Source organism: Dasypus novemcinctus, chromosome 10 (assembly GCF_030445035.2).
Source record: "Dasypus novemcinctus isolate mDasNov1 chromosome 10, mDasNov1.1.hap2, whole genome shotgun sequence".
NCBI classification, from domain to species: Eukaryota; Metazoa; Chordata; class Mammalia; order Cingulata; family Dasypodidae; genus Dasypus; species Dasypus novemcinctus.
The window spans coordinates 21,158,065-21,174,507 of NC_080682.1; the positions used below are offsets into that span (position 1 = coordinate 21,158,065).

Here is a 16,443-nt window from a genome sequence, read left to right on the forward strand (position 1 = left end):
TCCACCTACCACATGGGAGGTCCAGGGTTCAAACCCACGGTCTCCGAACCCGTGTGGTGAGCTGGCCCATGCACAGTGCTGATGCATGCAAGGAGTGCCATGCCACGCAGGGGTGTCCCCTGTGTAGGGGAGCCTACACAAAGAGTGTGCCCCAATAAGGAGAGCTGCCCCGTGTGAAAAAAGTGTAACCTTCCTGGGGTTACATGGAGAGCTGACAAAGCAAAATGATGCAACCAAAAGAGACTCAGATTCCCGGTGCCACTGACAAGAATACAAGCAGACACAGAAGAACACACAGTGAATGGACACAGAGAGCAGACAACTGGGGAGAGGAAGGGGAGAGAAATAAATTTAAAAAAAGAAAAGAAAGAAAACAGGTTCAACTGTGAGGGAGAAGATAGTGCAAAAGACGAGGGATGATGTGAGGAGACTGTAGAAGACAGTTACAGGGTTTGGGGTGGATAAAGAGCCAGAAGCTCAGGGTCTCTGTGTGATCTTGGGCAACTCATTTGAACTCTCTGAAACATTGTTTCCTTCTTTGTAAAACAGGAAGGTTGAAAGGAGAAAATGGATGTAAAGCTTATTGTGGTGCTGGATCATGTCTTAGTCACCAACTGAAATGGTGTTCCTCACCTGGGTTCCAGGATCAGGATGGGGAGAATCATGGGGAGAGGGTCTAGCCCTCCATCCCCTCCCCAGCTAGGGAGGTTTGAAGTTGAAATTGGGAGGCCAGGGTTTTGGGCCTTGAGATTGGCTAATCCCCCCACAGTTGGGTAGATAAGCTGAGGGTCTGGTCTATTGGGGCTGGGAGATAACAGCCAAGGCTGTTATTCTGTAATTAGGCCCAGAAGTGGCCTCTTAGATACTTCTCTATTTGTGAGTCCCTTGGTTGAGCAGAGGTGGGGAAGAAATCCAAGACTTTTTGCTTTCTGGGCTACTTTCCTGTAGGTGCTCTGAGCTCTGGAGGGCTGGGTTGGAATATGGGGTATAAATAAAAACTGCTCAGCTAGGATGTGACAGAGTTGGGTCACCCATTCTGATGAGCCTACTAGCTCTTGGCAGAAAGTTTTGGGTCCAAAAAGACAGAAATCTAAGATCTCCCACTTCTTGTATGACCTTGATTTCCCTCTCTGAATCCCATTTTTCTCATCTGTGAAGAGGGCTTGTAATACATTCCATTTGAGAATGAGGTTGAAGGCAAGAATTCAGAGATTTAATGTCCAGACAAAAGCTCAGGAGGGCTGAACCTCCTCTTTGCATCCCCAACCTCCCCTCTCACTGGTCTTCCACCAGCTCCCTGAGATTCTCCATTTTGTAGGATATTGACCAGAGCGTAGATTGTTCCTGGGATTAAGGGGTAGGGTTCAGGCTGGAGAACTTTAAGTGACACTGTTAGTAATTATGACTGGACAATAGGTAAAACATCTCAGGCCCCTTTTAGCAAACTAGAATGTGTGGGCAGACATCTATGGCAGTAGGCCCAGCAGAAAACAGGGCCCAGGGTGAGAAGCCCCAGCAAACTTCTTGTTATCAGCTCCACTGCTCTGACCCCAACCTGGGGCAATCATCCTGGCCTCTTCCCACTTCCCCAAAAGCTGGTTATAAAGGCTGCCTCTGGCACCCAGCAGCCAGAGGCACTGAAAGTGGAGACCTCTGACTCTCAGAGAGGTGAGTGCTCCTTGGCTGCCCAGGGAGGAGGGATCTGGGGCCTGGGAGGTGGGAGGACCCTTTAAGGCAAACCCCTAGGAGGCCTATCCGTGGTCATGGTCACTGTCCTTCCTGACCACCTCCTTTCCCAGCATGAGTGAGATTGGCCCTGACCCTGAGCAGACCTGTTACGGCAGGGCCAGTGGTCTGGACTAAGCATTGTCCTGGAGAGCAGCAATGGAGATCTCAGGGAAAGGGGACTTTTGTATCAGAACTGCCTCTGCCCTCATGCCCTTTTCCTGATTCTCCAACCTAGGATCTGTTCATTGGAGGAAGAGAAGGAGGAGGAATCCTTCTGGTTTGCCTTTTAATAGATCAATTAATTTAACTTTCCTTGCATCTTCCCCATGTGCCAGGAACTGTGCTAGACACATAAGGACAAACCCCAAGGAGGGAAGGTGGAACTGCGTGTCCTACCATAAGACTGAGTGGATATGAAACACCCCTTGATTCTGACCCTTCTCCTGCTGGGGACAGTATCTGCTCTTCATCTGAGTAAGTCCCCCCATTCCCTTCTCATCTGTCTTTCTCTCTTCTCTTTCCTACATTGTTTTGAACTCATGAGGCTAGGGTGACAGCCTCCCCTCCTCATTTGACCCAGCTCATCTCTGGTAAGCTTCCTCCAGGACTCAGAAGCTGAACTTTCTGCCAGCGCTCCTCCACAAGGAACAGACACCACATCTCTTAAAGGCTAGTGATTTCACCAGGTTTTTCACAGGTGCTTTCCCTCATTCCCAAAATACTCACCTGTGGTGTTAGCCAGAAGTCAGGTTCTCATTTATTTAAGGGTGTGACCCAGGAGATCTCTCCTCACCCAACAATGAGGAGAGCATTCCTGTAGGCTGACGGTGTCAGAACCCAGGGGAGCAGTATGCGCTGTCCGTGGTGCTGGAAAAAGGAGAAGCCCGACTGGTAACAGGTTACTTTTCCTTCCCAGAGAATGATGCCCCCCCAGTGGAGATCCTAGAGACAGAGGCAGACCTGAGCCAGGATCTGGAAGGTTCAGCAAAGCAGGAGGGAGAATTGGTCCCATCCCAGGAGATGATTCCATCAGAGGGAGAGGAGGTCAAGGTTTTTGGGTGTGAAGATGACTTTGAGGACAAGGAGGCCCTGGAGTCAGACCCAGCTGCCTTAGACAAGAACTTGCAGTGCCCCAGAGAAGAAGACACGGTTCAACTTATGGGCAGCCCTGGGTATAAGACCCGCCGCTATCTGTTGGTGCGGACCCCCAAGAGGTTTAGGTCAGCTCAGGTAAGTGGCACTGAAATTATTGCAGAGGGGCTGGGAGAGAGCAGAGTAGATTCAACATTTTTTCCTTGTTCATTCAGACCAGTGGCTCTCAAAGTCTAGTCTGCATCAGAATCATCGGTGGCCTTGTTAAAACTCAGGTTGCTGGGCTCCACCCTCACAATTTCTGATTTGGCAGGCCTGGGGTGGGGCTTGAGAAGTTGCATTTATAATAAATCATTAATGATGTTGTTGGTTTGGGGACTACACTTTGAGAACCACTGATTTAGACAACAGGCTTTGGTATTAGATATACCTGTGTTAAATCCTGACTCTGCTTTTCATTGATTCTTTTGCCTGGGCTTCACCTCTATATTTCATGGTCCAGGGCTTTGGTATTTTTGTCTGTACAATGGGGACATATAGCACCAACCTCTTAGAGTTGTGGTGAAGATTAAATGAGGTAATACATGGAAAACATTTCAAACAGGTCTGGGTCAGCACAAATTCTCAATAAATGGTAGCTATAATTGTTATGAGTATTCTTATTATTTCCCATAGGGAGGCTCCAGGCAACAGATAAAGGAACAAGAGACAGGACTGAGTTGGGGGAGGGGGAGGAGGGGAGTAGGTCCCTGATTTCTGACTGAGGGGTGTGGGGCCCTCTCCTGGAGACTCAGGGACTAGAACAATGTGAGAGTGAATTCTCTACCCCAGTGCTTCTCATGATGTCCTTCTTCTCCCTGAAGAATGTCTGCAGGAGGTGCTACCACGGCAACCTCGTCTCCATCCACAGCTTCAGCTTTAATTACCTTATCCAAAGCACAGTCAGGGCACTCAACCAGGCCCAAATCTGGATTGGAGGCTATCTGAGGGGCTGGGTAAGTGCGGGGCCAACCCCCAGAAGCAGTTCTTTCAGATTGTCTTCAGGGAGGAGCTGCCGGTGCCAAGCCTCAGCCCACCAGCTGAGGTGCCCTTGGAATGGTGAGGTGTTCGAGTGGGTTTGAACTGTTTTGGGAGAGCTGATAGTGTGCATCTCTTCTGAATTCCCTGCTCAGTGACTTCATGCTTGCATAGTGGGGTTATTTACCAAGGAAATTGGCAATAGTCACTCACCAGGGCTCTCTCCCTACCTGCCCCAGCCCACCTTCTCACTGCCCCCACCCCCAGAGGTGGTTGTTAAGAGTTTACCAGCACACCACTTAGAGTCAGAAGACAGGTTCCAGGCCCAGCATGCTCACTTACTAACTGGATGACTTTCTCAGAACCTCAGCTTCCTCATTGCTAAAATGGGAACTGTCTTCTCTCAGGATGATGCTGGGATTTTGGCTGAACAAGTGCTCTTTATCTACCTTACTCAAAGTGTGGTCCATGGAGCAGCAATATCAGCATCACCTGGTAGCTTGCTAGAAATGCAGAATCCTGAGTCCCCCTCCAAACCTTCTGAATCAAAATCTGCATTTTAACAAGATCCTAAGGAGATTTGTGTGCACAGAAAATTTGAGAAACTTGCTCTGTGTCGGCTGGGAATGTTGGTTGCTCTTTCACTGTCATAGCCTGCAAACCCTCAGGTTCTCTAAGGCATCTGGCTCCTGGCAGGGTGGGCAGTGAGAAGGGCCAGCAGTGGGCAATCCCGGGACCCTCATTCTTCCTGGATTCTGCCTTCTGACTCAGACTATCACCTTTCTAGTTCCTGTGGAAGAAGTTTAAGTGGACTGATGGGAGCCGTTGGAATTTTGGATACTGGGCGGCAGGGCAGCCTGGGAATGGGGGTGGCTGCTGCGTGGCCCTATGCACCAAAGGTGAGGAGAAATGGGCACTAGGACAAGGAGAAGGGGTGGCAAGTGGCAAAGTGAGCTTTTACATACTGGCCTTTGAGCTGTCTAAACAGACCTCTCCCAAGCTAATACCTTCTCCCAACTAGGGAACTAAACTCTTGCCTGTGAGGAGAGCTGAGCTATAGGGAGTCCTCAAAGCAAAACTAGGAGTGCCCTGTGGACAGTGGGATGTGGGCTCTCCCTCTTCATGGGTAGAGCCTGGGGAATCCTTTACCTCCCCTGATTTGAGGGCGGCAAATGTGAGCAACTGATGTCACAGATGAGAGTAGCAGATGTGAAGATAGGATGTGGGTGAGGGGCAAAAGAAAGATGTGGGAATGAGGGATGGCCGGGAGAGAAGATGCCAGCTTTGCATGAGCTGTGGACAACAGCCTGGATGCCAGATGTGACGGAGTTTAGTTTAGTAACAGAGACCACATGGCCTGGAGTAAGACAGCCGTGATCCACATCCCAGTTCTGCCACTTGCTGGGATATAGGCAAGTTATTTACCTCCATTAAGCCTCACTTTCCTCACCTGTGAAATGGGGATGATGCCCTTATCTCTTGGAGTCATTGTAAAGATTAAGTGCAATAATCCACATGAAGCACTTAGCATCCTGCCTAGCTCCTGATAAGAGCTCAGTAAATGTTGGGTAGTAGCGGTCTGTGGGAAACAAACAGGTGACAGATATTAATGACAGCAGATGAAGGGGATGTATGAGGTCCCTGAGGAGGCAGGAGGGAGGGCACAGGCCAGATCCAGAAGGGCAGCTGACCTCACTGTGCTCTCTGCTGCTAGGGGGTCATTGGCGACGAGCGCCATGCAGGAGGCGTTTGCCCTTCGTCTGCTCCTACTAAGCCAGTGGCACGGAGACCCTTCCTTGGAGCCCTCTCCCTTCACATGCTTCTGCTGCCCCTGTCCCACCCTGGGCACTGGGATCCAGCCTCCAGTATCTCCTGGTAATAAATCAACTTCTGGCAGCACTTCCTGACTCTTGTTTCTTCATTGCTTACCTTGGGGGTGGGGGGTTTTCCCTCTGGGTGGGAAAATCTTGGCTGTGCACACTCCTGTGTGATGGGGCACTGAGGAAAAGTCAAAAGTGGTGCAATAGGGTGACCTTGTGGGAATGGGAGGGCGGTGGCCCTGAGCCGTTTAGCTGCAGTACCCCCTGGGGACGTTCTCAGGGACAAGGTAGCAGTGTCCCAAAGCCCTTCTCAGCCCTGGCCTGGAGTGTACCGCCTCCTCCCCAGGCTGTGGTGATCAAGGATGATCCAATCTGAGGCAGGGTGGGGAACTGGTCCTTCCGCTTTGCTTGGAGTCAGCATGGCAAATGGCGTGAGGGAGGCTTTCCAAAATGGAGGTAATGGAGCTGATTCATGGGTTGGGGTGGAGTCATCCAAGGGAAGGGCGGAGAAAGGAGTCCTGTCTTGGGGCCGTCTGCTCCCCTAGCCCTTTGCCTGTTTTGGCCTCCTGTCCTGACTCCCTTTTCCCTCTTAGTCCCCCCCAGCGGCTTCGGAGATGTGCCCCTCAGTCCGTTCCTAGGAGGGTGACTGACCCCTCTCCCCACTCAGCCTATCTTGTAGAGAGCCACACTCTCAGTAGGGACTTAGCACCCCCAGGAGGGCCTTACAGCCAGTCAGGAGCCTGCTGCCAATTCCTGCTTTGACAGCCCCAGGCCTCAACTTCTTCCTCTTCCCCTCCTCCTGTTTCACCAGGCCCTGGGGACACTAGGAGAGAAGATGGTTTCTGTTCCTAACTTTGTCCTGGGTGGGGTGCTAGATTCCAGGAAGAATTTGGGGTCAATCAGACAGGAAGCAGAGACCTGAGACTGGGCACGAAGAGAGCAGAGGACCCTGGGTTGTGGGAGAGAGAGCGTGTCTGGGGGGAGATTCCTGGGATAGAGGTCTACATAGGGCGCAGGAGGAACGTCTGAGAATTTCCGTGTGTATACGTGTGTACATGAATCTTGGTGTGTACACACAAGCCACTCTTTGCATACTTGTGCATATTCCCATGCATATGTGAATATATATGTAAATGTGCATACATTTCTGTGAGTTAGTGTGTATTTGTGTGTTGTGTGCAGGCATTTTAGACATTTCTGAGAATTTATGGATGTGCCTGTAGATCTGTGTACATCTGTGAATGTGTATGTCTTTGTATCCTGAATCTGTGTGTGCACACGTGCGTGCATGTATGTGTGCCTCTGTGTCTTTGGCCAGTGTGGGCAGGAGTATATATATGACTGTTTCTGAGTATACCTGTATACTGTTTCCAAGGGTGTTGGAATGGAGGAGACAGGACAGGATCAGAGAACCTGGGGAGAAGTGATGGTAAAGAAACAGCAGGGGTGAATCCCTTGGCCACAGACTGGCCTCTGGTAACTGGAGAATGGACCCCAGCATTTGCAGTGAACTTTACCAAGCCTGGGGCCCAGGCTGTCTCCAGATGAAAAGGCCTGTCCCCCGTGGAGGGGTCTGTCCATCTGTCTTGGGTGGAGAATGGGTTTAGGCAGTTCCTAAACACAGCAGGTTAGGCAGGCATTTCCTCCAAGAATATGGAAGAAGAGCTTCTGGGGAGTCAGGCTCCCAACCAGGATCCTACTCTCACTAGTTAACATGGCAAAGAAACAATTCTTGATGCTCTGCTTCTCAAAGAACAGACCTGGCTGTGGGGGGTTGGAAGGGTTAGGCAGTGAGGGAAGCTCTGCCTCAGCAGCTCTGGGATTGGTATTGCAGAGCAATGGCTGAAGGACGAGGCCCCTTTTATCACCTCCACTTCTCTCCCTGATGGGGAAAGGGCTCTAGCCAAGACCGGTAGCCCAACATCCTGCCAGCCAAGGTCAGGGGTGCAGGTGGGAAGGGAGGGAGGGGGGCTCAAACCCCTCTAGGCTGGAGCTTGCTTGAGGCAGCCCAGGGTAGATAAGGGTGGATGGCTGACTGTTACTGGGCCTAGAATTTAACCATTATATATTGATTCCTTTGGCCTTCCAGTCTTGAACAGCCCTTGATTAGAAAGTAAATACTCCTGGGAGAAGAAACTCCTGAGCGTGTTATCTATTTGTACCCCTAGCAGATAGGTTGGTAGCTTGCTGAGAACAAGGTTTGTGAGAAGAATTACTAAAGGGAGGATGTGTGGACAGTTAGTAGGAGTGAAGGGGAGAAGAGAATCCATTAAAAAGGAGACAATGAAGTAGAGACAGTGCTGTTACAATGGCTTGAAGTTGTATGTACACCAGAAAAGTATGTTCTTAAAGTTAGTCCATTCCTTGGGTGTGGACTCATTGAGAATAGAATCCTTTAGTGAGTAGGTCCTATTTAGCCAGCCAAAGGGGTGCTGATGCAAAATACCAGAAATTGGTTGGTTTCTTAAAGGGTATTTATTTGGGGTAGAAGCTTACAGTTACCAGGCCATAAAGCACAAGTCACCTCTCTCACCAAAGTCTATTGCCATGTGTTGGAGCAAGATGACTGCCAATGCCTGCAAGGGTTCAGGATCCCTGGGTTCCTCTCTTTCCAGGGATCATTTCTCTCTGGGATCATCTGCTCTGCTAGTTCCAGAAGTCCAGCTGTAGACTATCAAGTGAATGGCTCGTTTCTCTTCTGGGGCCTCTGCTCCTCTGTGTGCTCTAGGTCAAAACTCCAACCTCCCTTCTCTGCGGTGTGGTTTCTCAGTGTGGTTTCTCTGTGAGTCCCCAAGGGGGCAGGGACTCCACATCCTACTGACATGGCCCAATCAAAGCCTTAATCATTATTTAATCAAGTAAAAGTGAAACATCTGAATCCAATATAATCTAATATGCCCAGAGGAAAAGACCAGTTTACAAACATAATCCAATATCTATTTTTGGAATTCATAAATAATGCCAAACTGCTACAGATCCTCTTACTGGCATCCTTTATAAGAGAAAGAAATTTAGACAAAGAGAGAAAATGCCACAGAAGCAGGGAGCTGGAAGCAACAAAAACTGGAAGAGAAGGGAGAGACCAGGAGATGCTGCCATGTGCCTTGGCATGTGATAGAGGAGTCCAGGATTACCAGCAGCCGATCTTCAGGAAGAAGGTATCATCTTGATGGTTCCTTGGTTTGGCCTTCTTCACAGCTGCAGAACCGTAAGCCTGTACGCTAATAAATTCCCATTGTAAAAGCACACTTCTGATATAACAGTTTCAGCACCCTAGCAAACTAAAACAGCTGTGTTCACCATTTTCTCTTCCAGGGGGCCCAGAAAGACTGCATTTCCCAGTATTCCTTACAGTAAAATTGGGCTCTGAAACATGCAACTGCATTCTGAGCAATGGCATGGGGTTAGAGATTACATAAACTACTTCCAGGTGTTACCTTTAAATTATCCCCCATGCTTCAATACCCAGGGCCTCCTGGCCCATGTGGTGAGCTGGCCCATGCGCAGTCTCAAGGAATGCCGTGCCACACAGGGGTTCTCCCGCATAGGGGTGCCCCATGTGCAAGGAGTGCACCCCGCAAGGAGAGCTGCCCTGCGCAAAAAGTGCAGCATGCCCAGGAGAGGCGCCACACACACGGAGAGCTGATGCAGCAAAATGACGCAACAAAGAGAGGAACAGATCCCCGGTGCCACCTGACTAGAATGCAAGCAGACCAAGAAGAACATAGTGAATGGACACAGAGAGCAGACAACGGGGTGGGGGGGGGAGGGGGGGAGGGAAGAGAAATAAATAAAAAATAAATCTTCTAAAAAAAAACGATCCCCTGCAGTACTCTAGTTTTCACTTTCTGTGACACAGTAGCCTGAAGTCCACGTGTCTCAGATGGCATAGCTAAGAGGTGAAGGGGACTGTGCTGCCTGCTTTGCTGCATTAAACCTTGAGATTCTGGCATTCACTTGTTACACTAGCAAAGCCTGGTCTATCCTAACTAACACAGACAGAAAGAGGGTGCCAACAAATTTCCTAATTTTTCTCAGACAGACGTAGTGCAGAGATCAAAACCCCAGGCTCCAGAGTCATGAAGCTCCGGGCTCAAGTCCCAGTTCTACCACATGCATTTCTTAACCTTGCCGAACCTCAGTTTCTTCTTCCATAAAATGAAGATTGAAGTAGACGATACATTTAGCCTATTGCTTGGCAGTGGCAAGTAATCAATAAATGTTAGTTTTTCAATAAATGTTAGTTTTTATGCTAAGTAATTAAAGAAGCAAGGTAATGTTAGGAATTATCAGGGGTCCAGTTTTAATATCTGAATATTGTAAATTCCATTTTTTTTTTTACTAAACAGGATCAATGAAGAACGAGAGCAACCTCTCCAGGGTTGGTGTGACTGTGTCGGTGACTGTGCTGAGTGAATCATGGTGCAACCAAGACGAATTAGCCATTGCCATTTCCACCAGCACTGACCCTAAGTCGAGCACGCAGAAGCGAGACCTTAGCTCACCTATGGGGCGGGCAACAGCAGGCTCGCACACGAGGTTCACATGCTCGCTGGCGGGTTCACATGCTCCCCCAGGCGGCCCACCCCAGTCTGGAGGAGAGGGAGGGGTTTGGGGGAGCGGGTCTCTCCAGAACAGCTGCCTCCACCTATCTCCTCACTAGACAATACCCTGCTGCCTGAGGTCTGGATTCACCAGGGGTGCCCCGTGGAACTCCAGGCTGGGGCACACGGCACTGCTTTCCCTGAAGCCTCTGCTGCAAAAGCCAAGTCTGGTCAGCTATCCAGACACTGAGCCATTCCTGAGGCTGGCTCTTGGGAGATCCTATCCCCTGCTTCTGAGGATGGGGCTGTGGGTGAAGGCAGAGAGAGGGAAAGGGCAAGGCCTTTTGTGGGGTATCCCACCCCTTCTCCCCCTGGGGTGGGGGATCATTGGGGTGAGGCCTTTATAAGTGGCCCCTGTTTGACTATAATTCCTCTCAAAGCGTCTCCCCGCACGCCCGCCCGTCTCCCTGCCCTCTCTGTCGGGAGGCCAGCCCTGTACCCACAGTCAAGCTCTGCTCCTGCCAAGCCCTCTCCGCCAGGCCCACACTCTGCCTTTCCCAGAGGTGGATTGACCATGCAGTTAATGAAACCTAAACTTCAGGGCCACTCACTTGCCTGAGCCCCTTCTAATATCTAATTTTATACAATATTTAAAAAAAAGAAAGCCCCAAAGTATATATGCTTCAGGCCTCCCAGAACCTGGATCTGCTCCCCAGTTATGCCCTGGTGGGTTTTCCAGGCCATTTAATGTAGGAAGACCCAGAAAGGGGAAGAGGGAAGTCTGGGTAAATGGAGGCAGGGGTGGACTTGACCTCTCCATGGCTGTGCCAGTTTCCTTTTCTTGCCTCCTTCCCTGAGAGGGAGGACACCGGATTGTCTTTGAGGCACTAAGTGACACTGGACAAGTCAGTTCCCATTGCTGGCCTTAGAATGCTCACCTTTAACCAAGAGTGCCGGACAGATGGCTCCTAAGACTCCTTCAGCTTCTAGTACTGGAACCCTGAGGCCTTTTAGGACCCTAAGGGGGGAGGCTTGGCTGAGCAGTGCCTCCCCCAAAGCAGTGAAAGAGCAGGGGACCTTCCATCAATGTTGGGGCGACTGGCTTCCTAGAACAGGGTCCAGGTCTCAGAGTCACATTGAGCCCTGGGGTGTGACGGAAGGTCCCAGAAGGAGGAAATGAATAGCCCCTTCTCTGGTTTGGGGACAGAGCTCTGGGGTGAGCTAAGGGAAAATCACTGACAGTCATGTCTCCGGTTTCCTCCTGAATTTGGAGCCCCCCAGGCTATCATCAAACCAGTCCCCCTCAAATGCAGCCTGAACTCTTGGGGAGCTGAACTAATCACTCAGTCTCCCTGAGCCTCAGTTTATTTCAGAACAGGGAAACTGGTATCGACCTTGCATGATGACCCAAAGGATTACCCGAGGTGAAGGGTGTGGAGGTGCCCCATGCCCGCGTGGCCTTGTGGCCACCCATCCTTACTATTACCATCTCACCTCTTTGGAAGGGGAATGATGACTCAGGTGCCGCTGGCCCCAGGTCCTGGGAAGCGGAGAGTGGCAAGGCAAGGGGGGGAGGAGAGGCGAGGTCTCGGCAGGGAGCACGACCTGTCTGCTGAGCACTCACAACTGGATGCCTGGGGGTGACCAGTGCAAATGTGAGCCCTCCCCTCACCCTCTCCACCTTGCCCGGGCTGGGTTCCTTGCTGGGAGGCCTGGAGCCCAAGGACAAGCTCAGGGCCCCAAGAAGAGGCCCTAGTGGCCGATGGAGTAGGCCCCCGAGTCCGTGGACTGCTTCTCCTCCGTGGCCTGGTCACTGGGGAACACTGGGTTGGCCGAGGCAGCGACCTTCAGTGTCGTCTCGCTCACCTGCAGCAGGAGGGTTGGCATGATCATCCTCTATGGGCAAAGTCCTATGTCACCCCATTTGGTAGACGTGGCCCACATTGCAAGGGGAAACACAGCTGAGCTACCCATAGCAGGGTCTGTCCTGCCCCAGAAATGGAGAGGGGACAAGGAGCCAGTGGGAATGTTGACACTGGGGATCCACAAGCCCCTGAGATTCTCTGCAGAGCCCACTTTTGGCCAAAGCCCCTCTTACCTGAGGCTCAGCTATGCTGGGGGTGGGATCCTGAAAAGTGAGCCATTGAGAGTCCTGGGGTCCTGTGCCCCGCCTGCCTGTCCCCTCTGCCTCCCACAGGTCACCAGCTCACCTCCTCAAACTTCCTGGCTTTGTACTGGTCGGCCCCCTTGAGGAAGTTCAGCAGGATGATGTCACAGAGGACAGTCCCCTAGAGCAGAAGGAGAGGCAGGGTGGGCTCTGAGGGGCTGCCCAGAATGGGTGGGCACAGAGTGGCAGGGAAGAGGGCTCAGGTGGCCCCCAAGCTGCCCAGGCAGCAGGCAGGACTGCCCTTGGGCAGAGCGGCAGGGAAGGGGTTGCAGCGAGTCCTCCAGGGACGCCACGGCTGATGTTTTCACTTAGGAAAAATTCTCAGGGACTTTGCAGTATCTTCACGACCCGCCTCTCCCGCTCCTTGGTGGAACCCCAGACCCTGATGTGGAGAGAGGATGTGGTGGGAAAAGCAGAGGGTCTGAGAAATAGAAGTCCCTTGGAGAGGGGCTAAGTCCCCACCCAGCCAGTTGGGCTCTGTTCCTCGTCCAAGCTTCTTGGGTCTCTGGAAACCCTGGAGTCTCCTTCTCAACCTTCAAGGTGAGAAAGAGTAACTTTGAGAATAGTGGGCACCTCCTGAAAATGAAGAGGTTGCTTCTGGAGGTAATGAGCTGTCCATGATTGGAGGTGATCAAGAGAGGGAGATGGTGGAGAGGACTGAAGCCCTGGCAGGAAGATGGACTTTACATTCAGAAGCAGGGTCCCTCCCATGCCTACTACCTGAGCCAGCCTGAACCCCGGAGCTCAACTCCATGCTCCACCCTGACTGGCCTCCAGCCTGGAGGAACTTAACTCACCACTCCCACGGAGGTGAAGGCTGCCACGGAGCTGATGATGGTGGGGATGATGTTGAACTTGCCGGCCTGCGGGCACAAAGACCAAGGCGGGTGGGTAGAGAAGGGTGGGGGTGGGCCTGGGACTGAATTCGGACTCCCAGCCAGCGAGGCCATGGAGCCAGAGGGGCTCTTGATGGATCAGCAGGCCCTCCCCCTCACGGTACAGGGGAGCAGATGGGTTACGTCACCAGCTGAGGGTCTCAGGGCTGCTCAGGGCAGAACCCTGTCCTCCAGAGAAGCCCCATTTGGCCCAAGAGCTGGTCCAGGTCACCTCCCGCTCCACCCGTGGACTCGGCCCAAGGACTCACGTTTCCATGCACCAGCACGTCGAAGCGGATGCCAAAAGCCTTGAGGAGAGTGCGGTACTCGCTGCCATTCTCCATCTTGTAGTACTTGGCAAACCTGGAGGCCAGAGGTGAAGGTGGGCTGCTGTGGGCTCCAGACCCTCCTGCCTGAACCGTCAAGGTTTTCTGGAGCCCCTGGCTTCATGATGGTTTTGACCTTGGGGAATGTTAAAAAGGCAGATTCCCCAGCTCCATTCTGGAACTCTAGGATCAGCATTTATGTAGGTGGGGTCTGGAAGTCTGCCTTTTAAAAAATATCTCTAAATGATTCCTGTGTGTCTGAGCAACTGCTGGTCTCTAAGCTTCTTTGACTCCCATTGTCTGGGTACCTCAGGGGCCCTGCTCATGGCTGGAGCTCCCTCTGCACAGGCTTCTCTGACTATCTGGGTTCAAATCCTGACTCTGTCACCTACCGGTTGTGCAATCTGGGGCCAGTTACTTAACCTCTCTGAGAATCGATATCATTTGTGAGTGGGAGTGAGACAAAAGTCCTGCTTCCCAGGGTTGCCATGAGAATCGAATGAAACTACACGCACGTCAGGTGCTCAGAACAGTGCCGGGAACACAGCAAGCACTCAGCAAATGTTCGCTGATGTTGGCTGTGATTATTGCTGAAGAAATATATTTACATCTATAAAACGGTTTGAAGAAGTGCTTTTCAACACCCTCACAACAAACCTGTGGAACAGGTTTGCGACAGCCTTAATTTTCTAAAGAGGCTCCAAGGGAGGGGAGTTAAGTGGCTCGTCCAGGGTTATCCAACTGGCTGGGACTCAAAGCTAGATGTGTTCAAGTCCAAGGCTTTCCCCCTTGACCTTCCCTGCCTCTACTGCTGGAGGCCAGGCACTATGCTGGGGGCATTTGTAAAAATTATCCCACTTAATTCTCATCACCACGTGGCGAGTTGGGCGTTCATACTCCTGTATTGAAGACACCTATGGTGGTGAAGGGACTTGCCTCATAGTTTCACAGTAAGCACTGAACCTAGGACTCAAATCATCTGAGTCTTTGGCTTCTAAGCCAAAACACTTTCCTCCTGCTTGGTCCTGCCCATCAGAGGCAAAACTCTAACATGAGCGAAGTAGACTCTTTGCAGCTCTAAACGGGCTCCTGAGGTCTGTATCTCAGGAGAATGGTGATGGTCAAGGGAAAGGATGGGCGTGAGCAGGCTCAGAAAGCTCCATGGCTGCACAGAGTCGACATCACTATTACTCTGTGTCTGCTGCGTCCCTTTCGGTGCTCTCAGTCTCCACAAATTCAAAAGGTCTGCCCCAGACCTCTCAAGGCAGAAGGGGAGGTCTGAGAAACGCATTTGCTGAAAGGGTGCAGTGTTTGGCATGCTCCCCTCCCAGGGATATTTGCATCTGAAGATTATGGAACTATTTTAACTAGTAATGGAACAAATTGTAGCCTTGATGTGGAGAAAGTGGCCACGGTAGTTGCAGAGGGCAGGGAGGGGGAAGAAGTGATGTGATGTGGGGGCATTTTTGGGGCTTGGAGTTGTCCTAAATGATATTGCAGGGACAGATGCTGGACATTATATATCCTGCCATAACCCACTGAATGGACTGGGGGAGAGTGTAAACTACAATGTAAACTATAATTCATGCAGTGCAGCAGAGCTCCAAAATGTATTCACCGAATGCAATGAATGTGCCACAATGATGAAAGAGGTTGTTGATGTGGGAGGAGTGGGGTGAGGGGGGGTGGGGGTATATGGGAATTTCTTATATATTTTTAATGTAACATTAAAAAGAAAAAAAAAAAGAGATTATAGAACAAAAAAAAAAAAAAGATGTGCGGCGGGGAGAAGGAGCCACGCAGACCAGGTGAATCAACAATGGAGGGGTCACAGGCAGGGGAAGAAGATACTCGGTGGTGAGGGCGTGTCACCTGAAATCACAAAACGCTGCCTGCTGCCAGCTCTGGCTGCCCTATACCGACTGTGGGAACCATGGAGAAACGAGCCTAAATCCTGACTCCACCACTTGCTAAGGGCACGGCCTTGATGTTATCCAGCCCTCAGGGCTCCCGTTGCCACGTCCGTCCGTCCAACCAGGGTGCTCACAACCTCCTCCCAGGTCTGTTAGCAGGAGCAGCCAAACGCTCACTGACCAGCCCTTCGAGGTGGCACCATCTGGCTCCGCCTGCCCCTCTGCCCCCTCTCTGTCCTTCTCTGCCCAGCTCTGGGCCCTGAGAGCCTGGCTCGCAGGGACTGCTTCGACGAAGCACCCTTGTCCTCAGTTTTCTGTTGGGTTCAGCCAATGGGAGGCACTGCCAGGAGGGGGAGCGGGGAGGACAGTAAGGAGAGGGTGTCGAGGCTCCCGGCTCCCTCTCTGCTGGGCCATGGCTGAGCTCCCCTACCTAAGGCCGCAGGCTACAGGACGACCTCGTTTATAGCCACGGCTTTCTCCAGAGGGTGCTTCTGGTCCTCGCCCCTGACAGCCTGACAGACCAGCGGTAGCTGCTCCCCCGTGTTCCAGCCCTAGGGCGCTTCGCCAGCCTTGGTGGTTCCCTCCATCCTGTCTGTGCTCTGTGAACCATCTGTTTCCTCTCAGTACCCCAACCCTTATCACTCCCATTTTGCAGAGGAGGGAACTCAAGCCGAGAGAGGCTGATCTGGGTCAGAATGGAGGGCAGCACGCTCTCCACCTCTGCCTGAGGCTGCACACAGCCAGAGCACCAGTGAGCCACGCAAGTGCTGCCTGCATATGGCCGAAACTATTCTGTGAGAGAAAGGTTCCTGAAGAGCCAACCGGGGAAGGTGTTTCGCTGTGGGCTTTCCCTGTGGGCAATGCAGGAGAGGCAAGAGGGTCTTCTCAAGAGAGTGAAAATTGAAAGAGGCCCCAGGAGGGAGTCTGGAGGAAGTGCAACTACTTTCCTTGAAGATGGAAA

The 16,443-nt window shown here is 51.7% G+C and overlaps 2 protein-coding genes across 2 annotated transcripts in view; one reads left to right on the forward strand and one right to left on the reverse strand.

Annotated features, from left to right (window-relative positions):
• The first annotated feature begins 2,069 nt into the window (after positions 1-2,069).
• On the forward strand, positions 2,070-5,729 carry PRG3 (proteoglycan 3, pro eosinophil major basic protein 2). The gene is made up of 5 exons (XM_058306381.2): positions 2,070-2,202; positions 2,645-2,958; positions 3,684-3,815; positions 4,625-4,736; positions 5,552-5,729. The coding sequence occupies exons 1-5, from the start codon at positions 2,142-2,144 to the stop codon at positions 5,608-5,610; spliced, it is 678 nt and encodes a 225-aa protein (XP_058162364.1). The 5' UTR covers positions 2,070-2,141; the 3' UTR covers positions 5,611-5,729.
• A 2,384-nt stretch (positions 5,730-8,113) lies between these two features.
• Positions 8,114-16,443, reverse strand: part of P2RX3 (purinergic receptor P2X 3) — a 33,074-nt gene continuing 24,744 nt past the window's right edge. Inside the window, exons 9-12 of the mRNA XM_058305427.2 lie at positions 13,513-13,606; positions 13,166-13,231; positions 12,412-12,489; positions 8,114-12,067 (exon numbers count right to left, since the gene is read on the reverse strand). Coding sequence (XP_058161410.1) covers positions 11,954-12,067; positions 12,412-12,489; positions 13,166-13,231; positions 13,513-13,606 — 352 coding nt within the window. The 3' untranslated portion in view covers positions 8,114-11,953. The remainder of the gene's footprint in view (positions 12,068-12,411; positions 12,490-13,165; positions 13,232-13,512; positions 13,607-16,443) is intronic.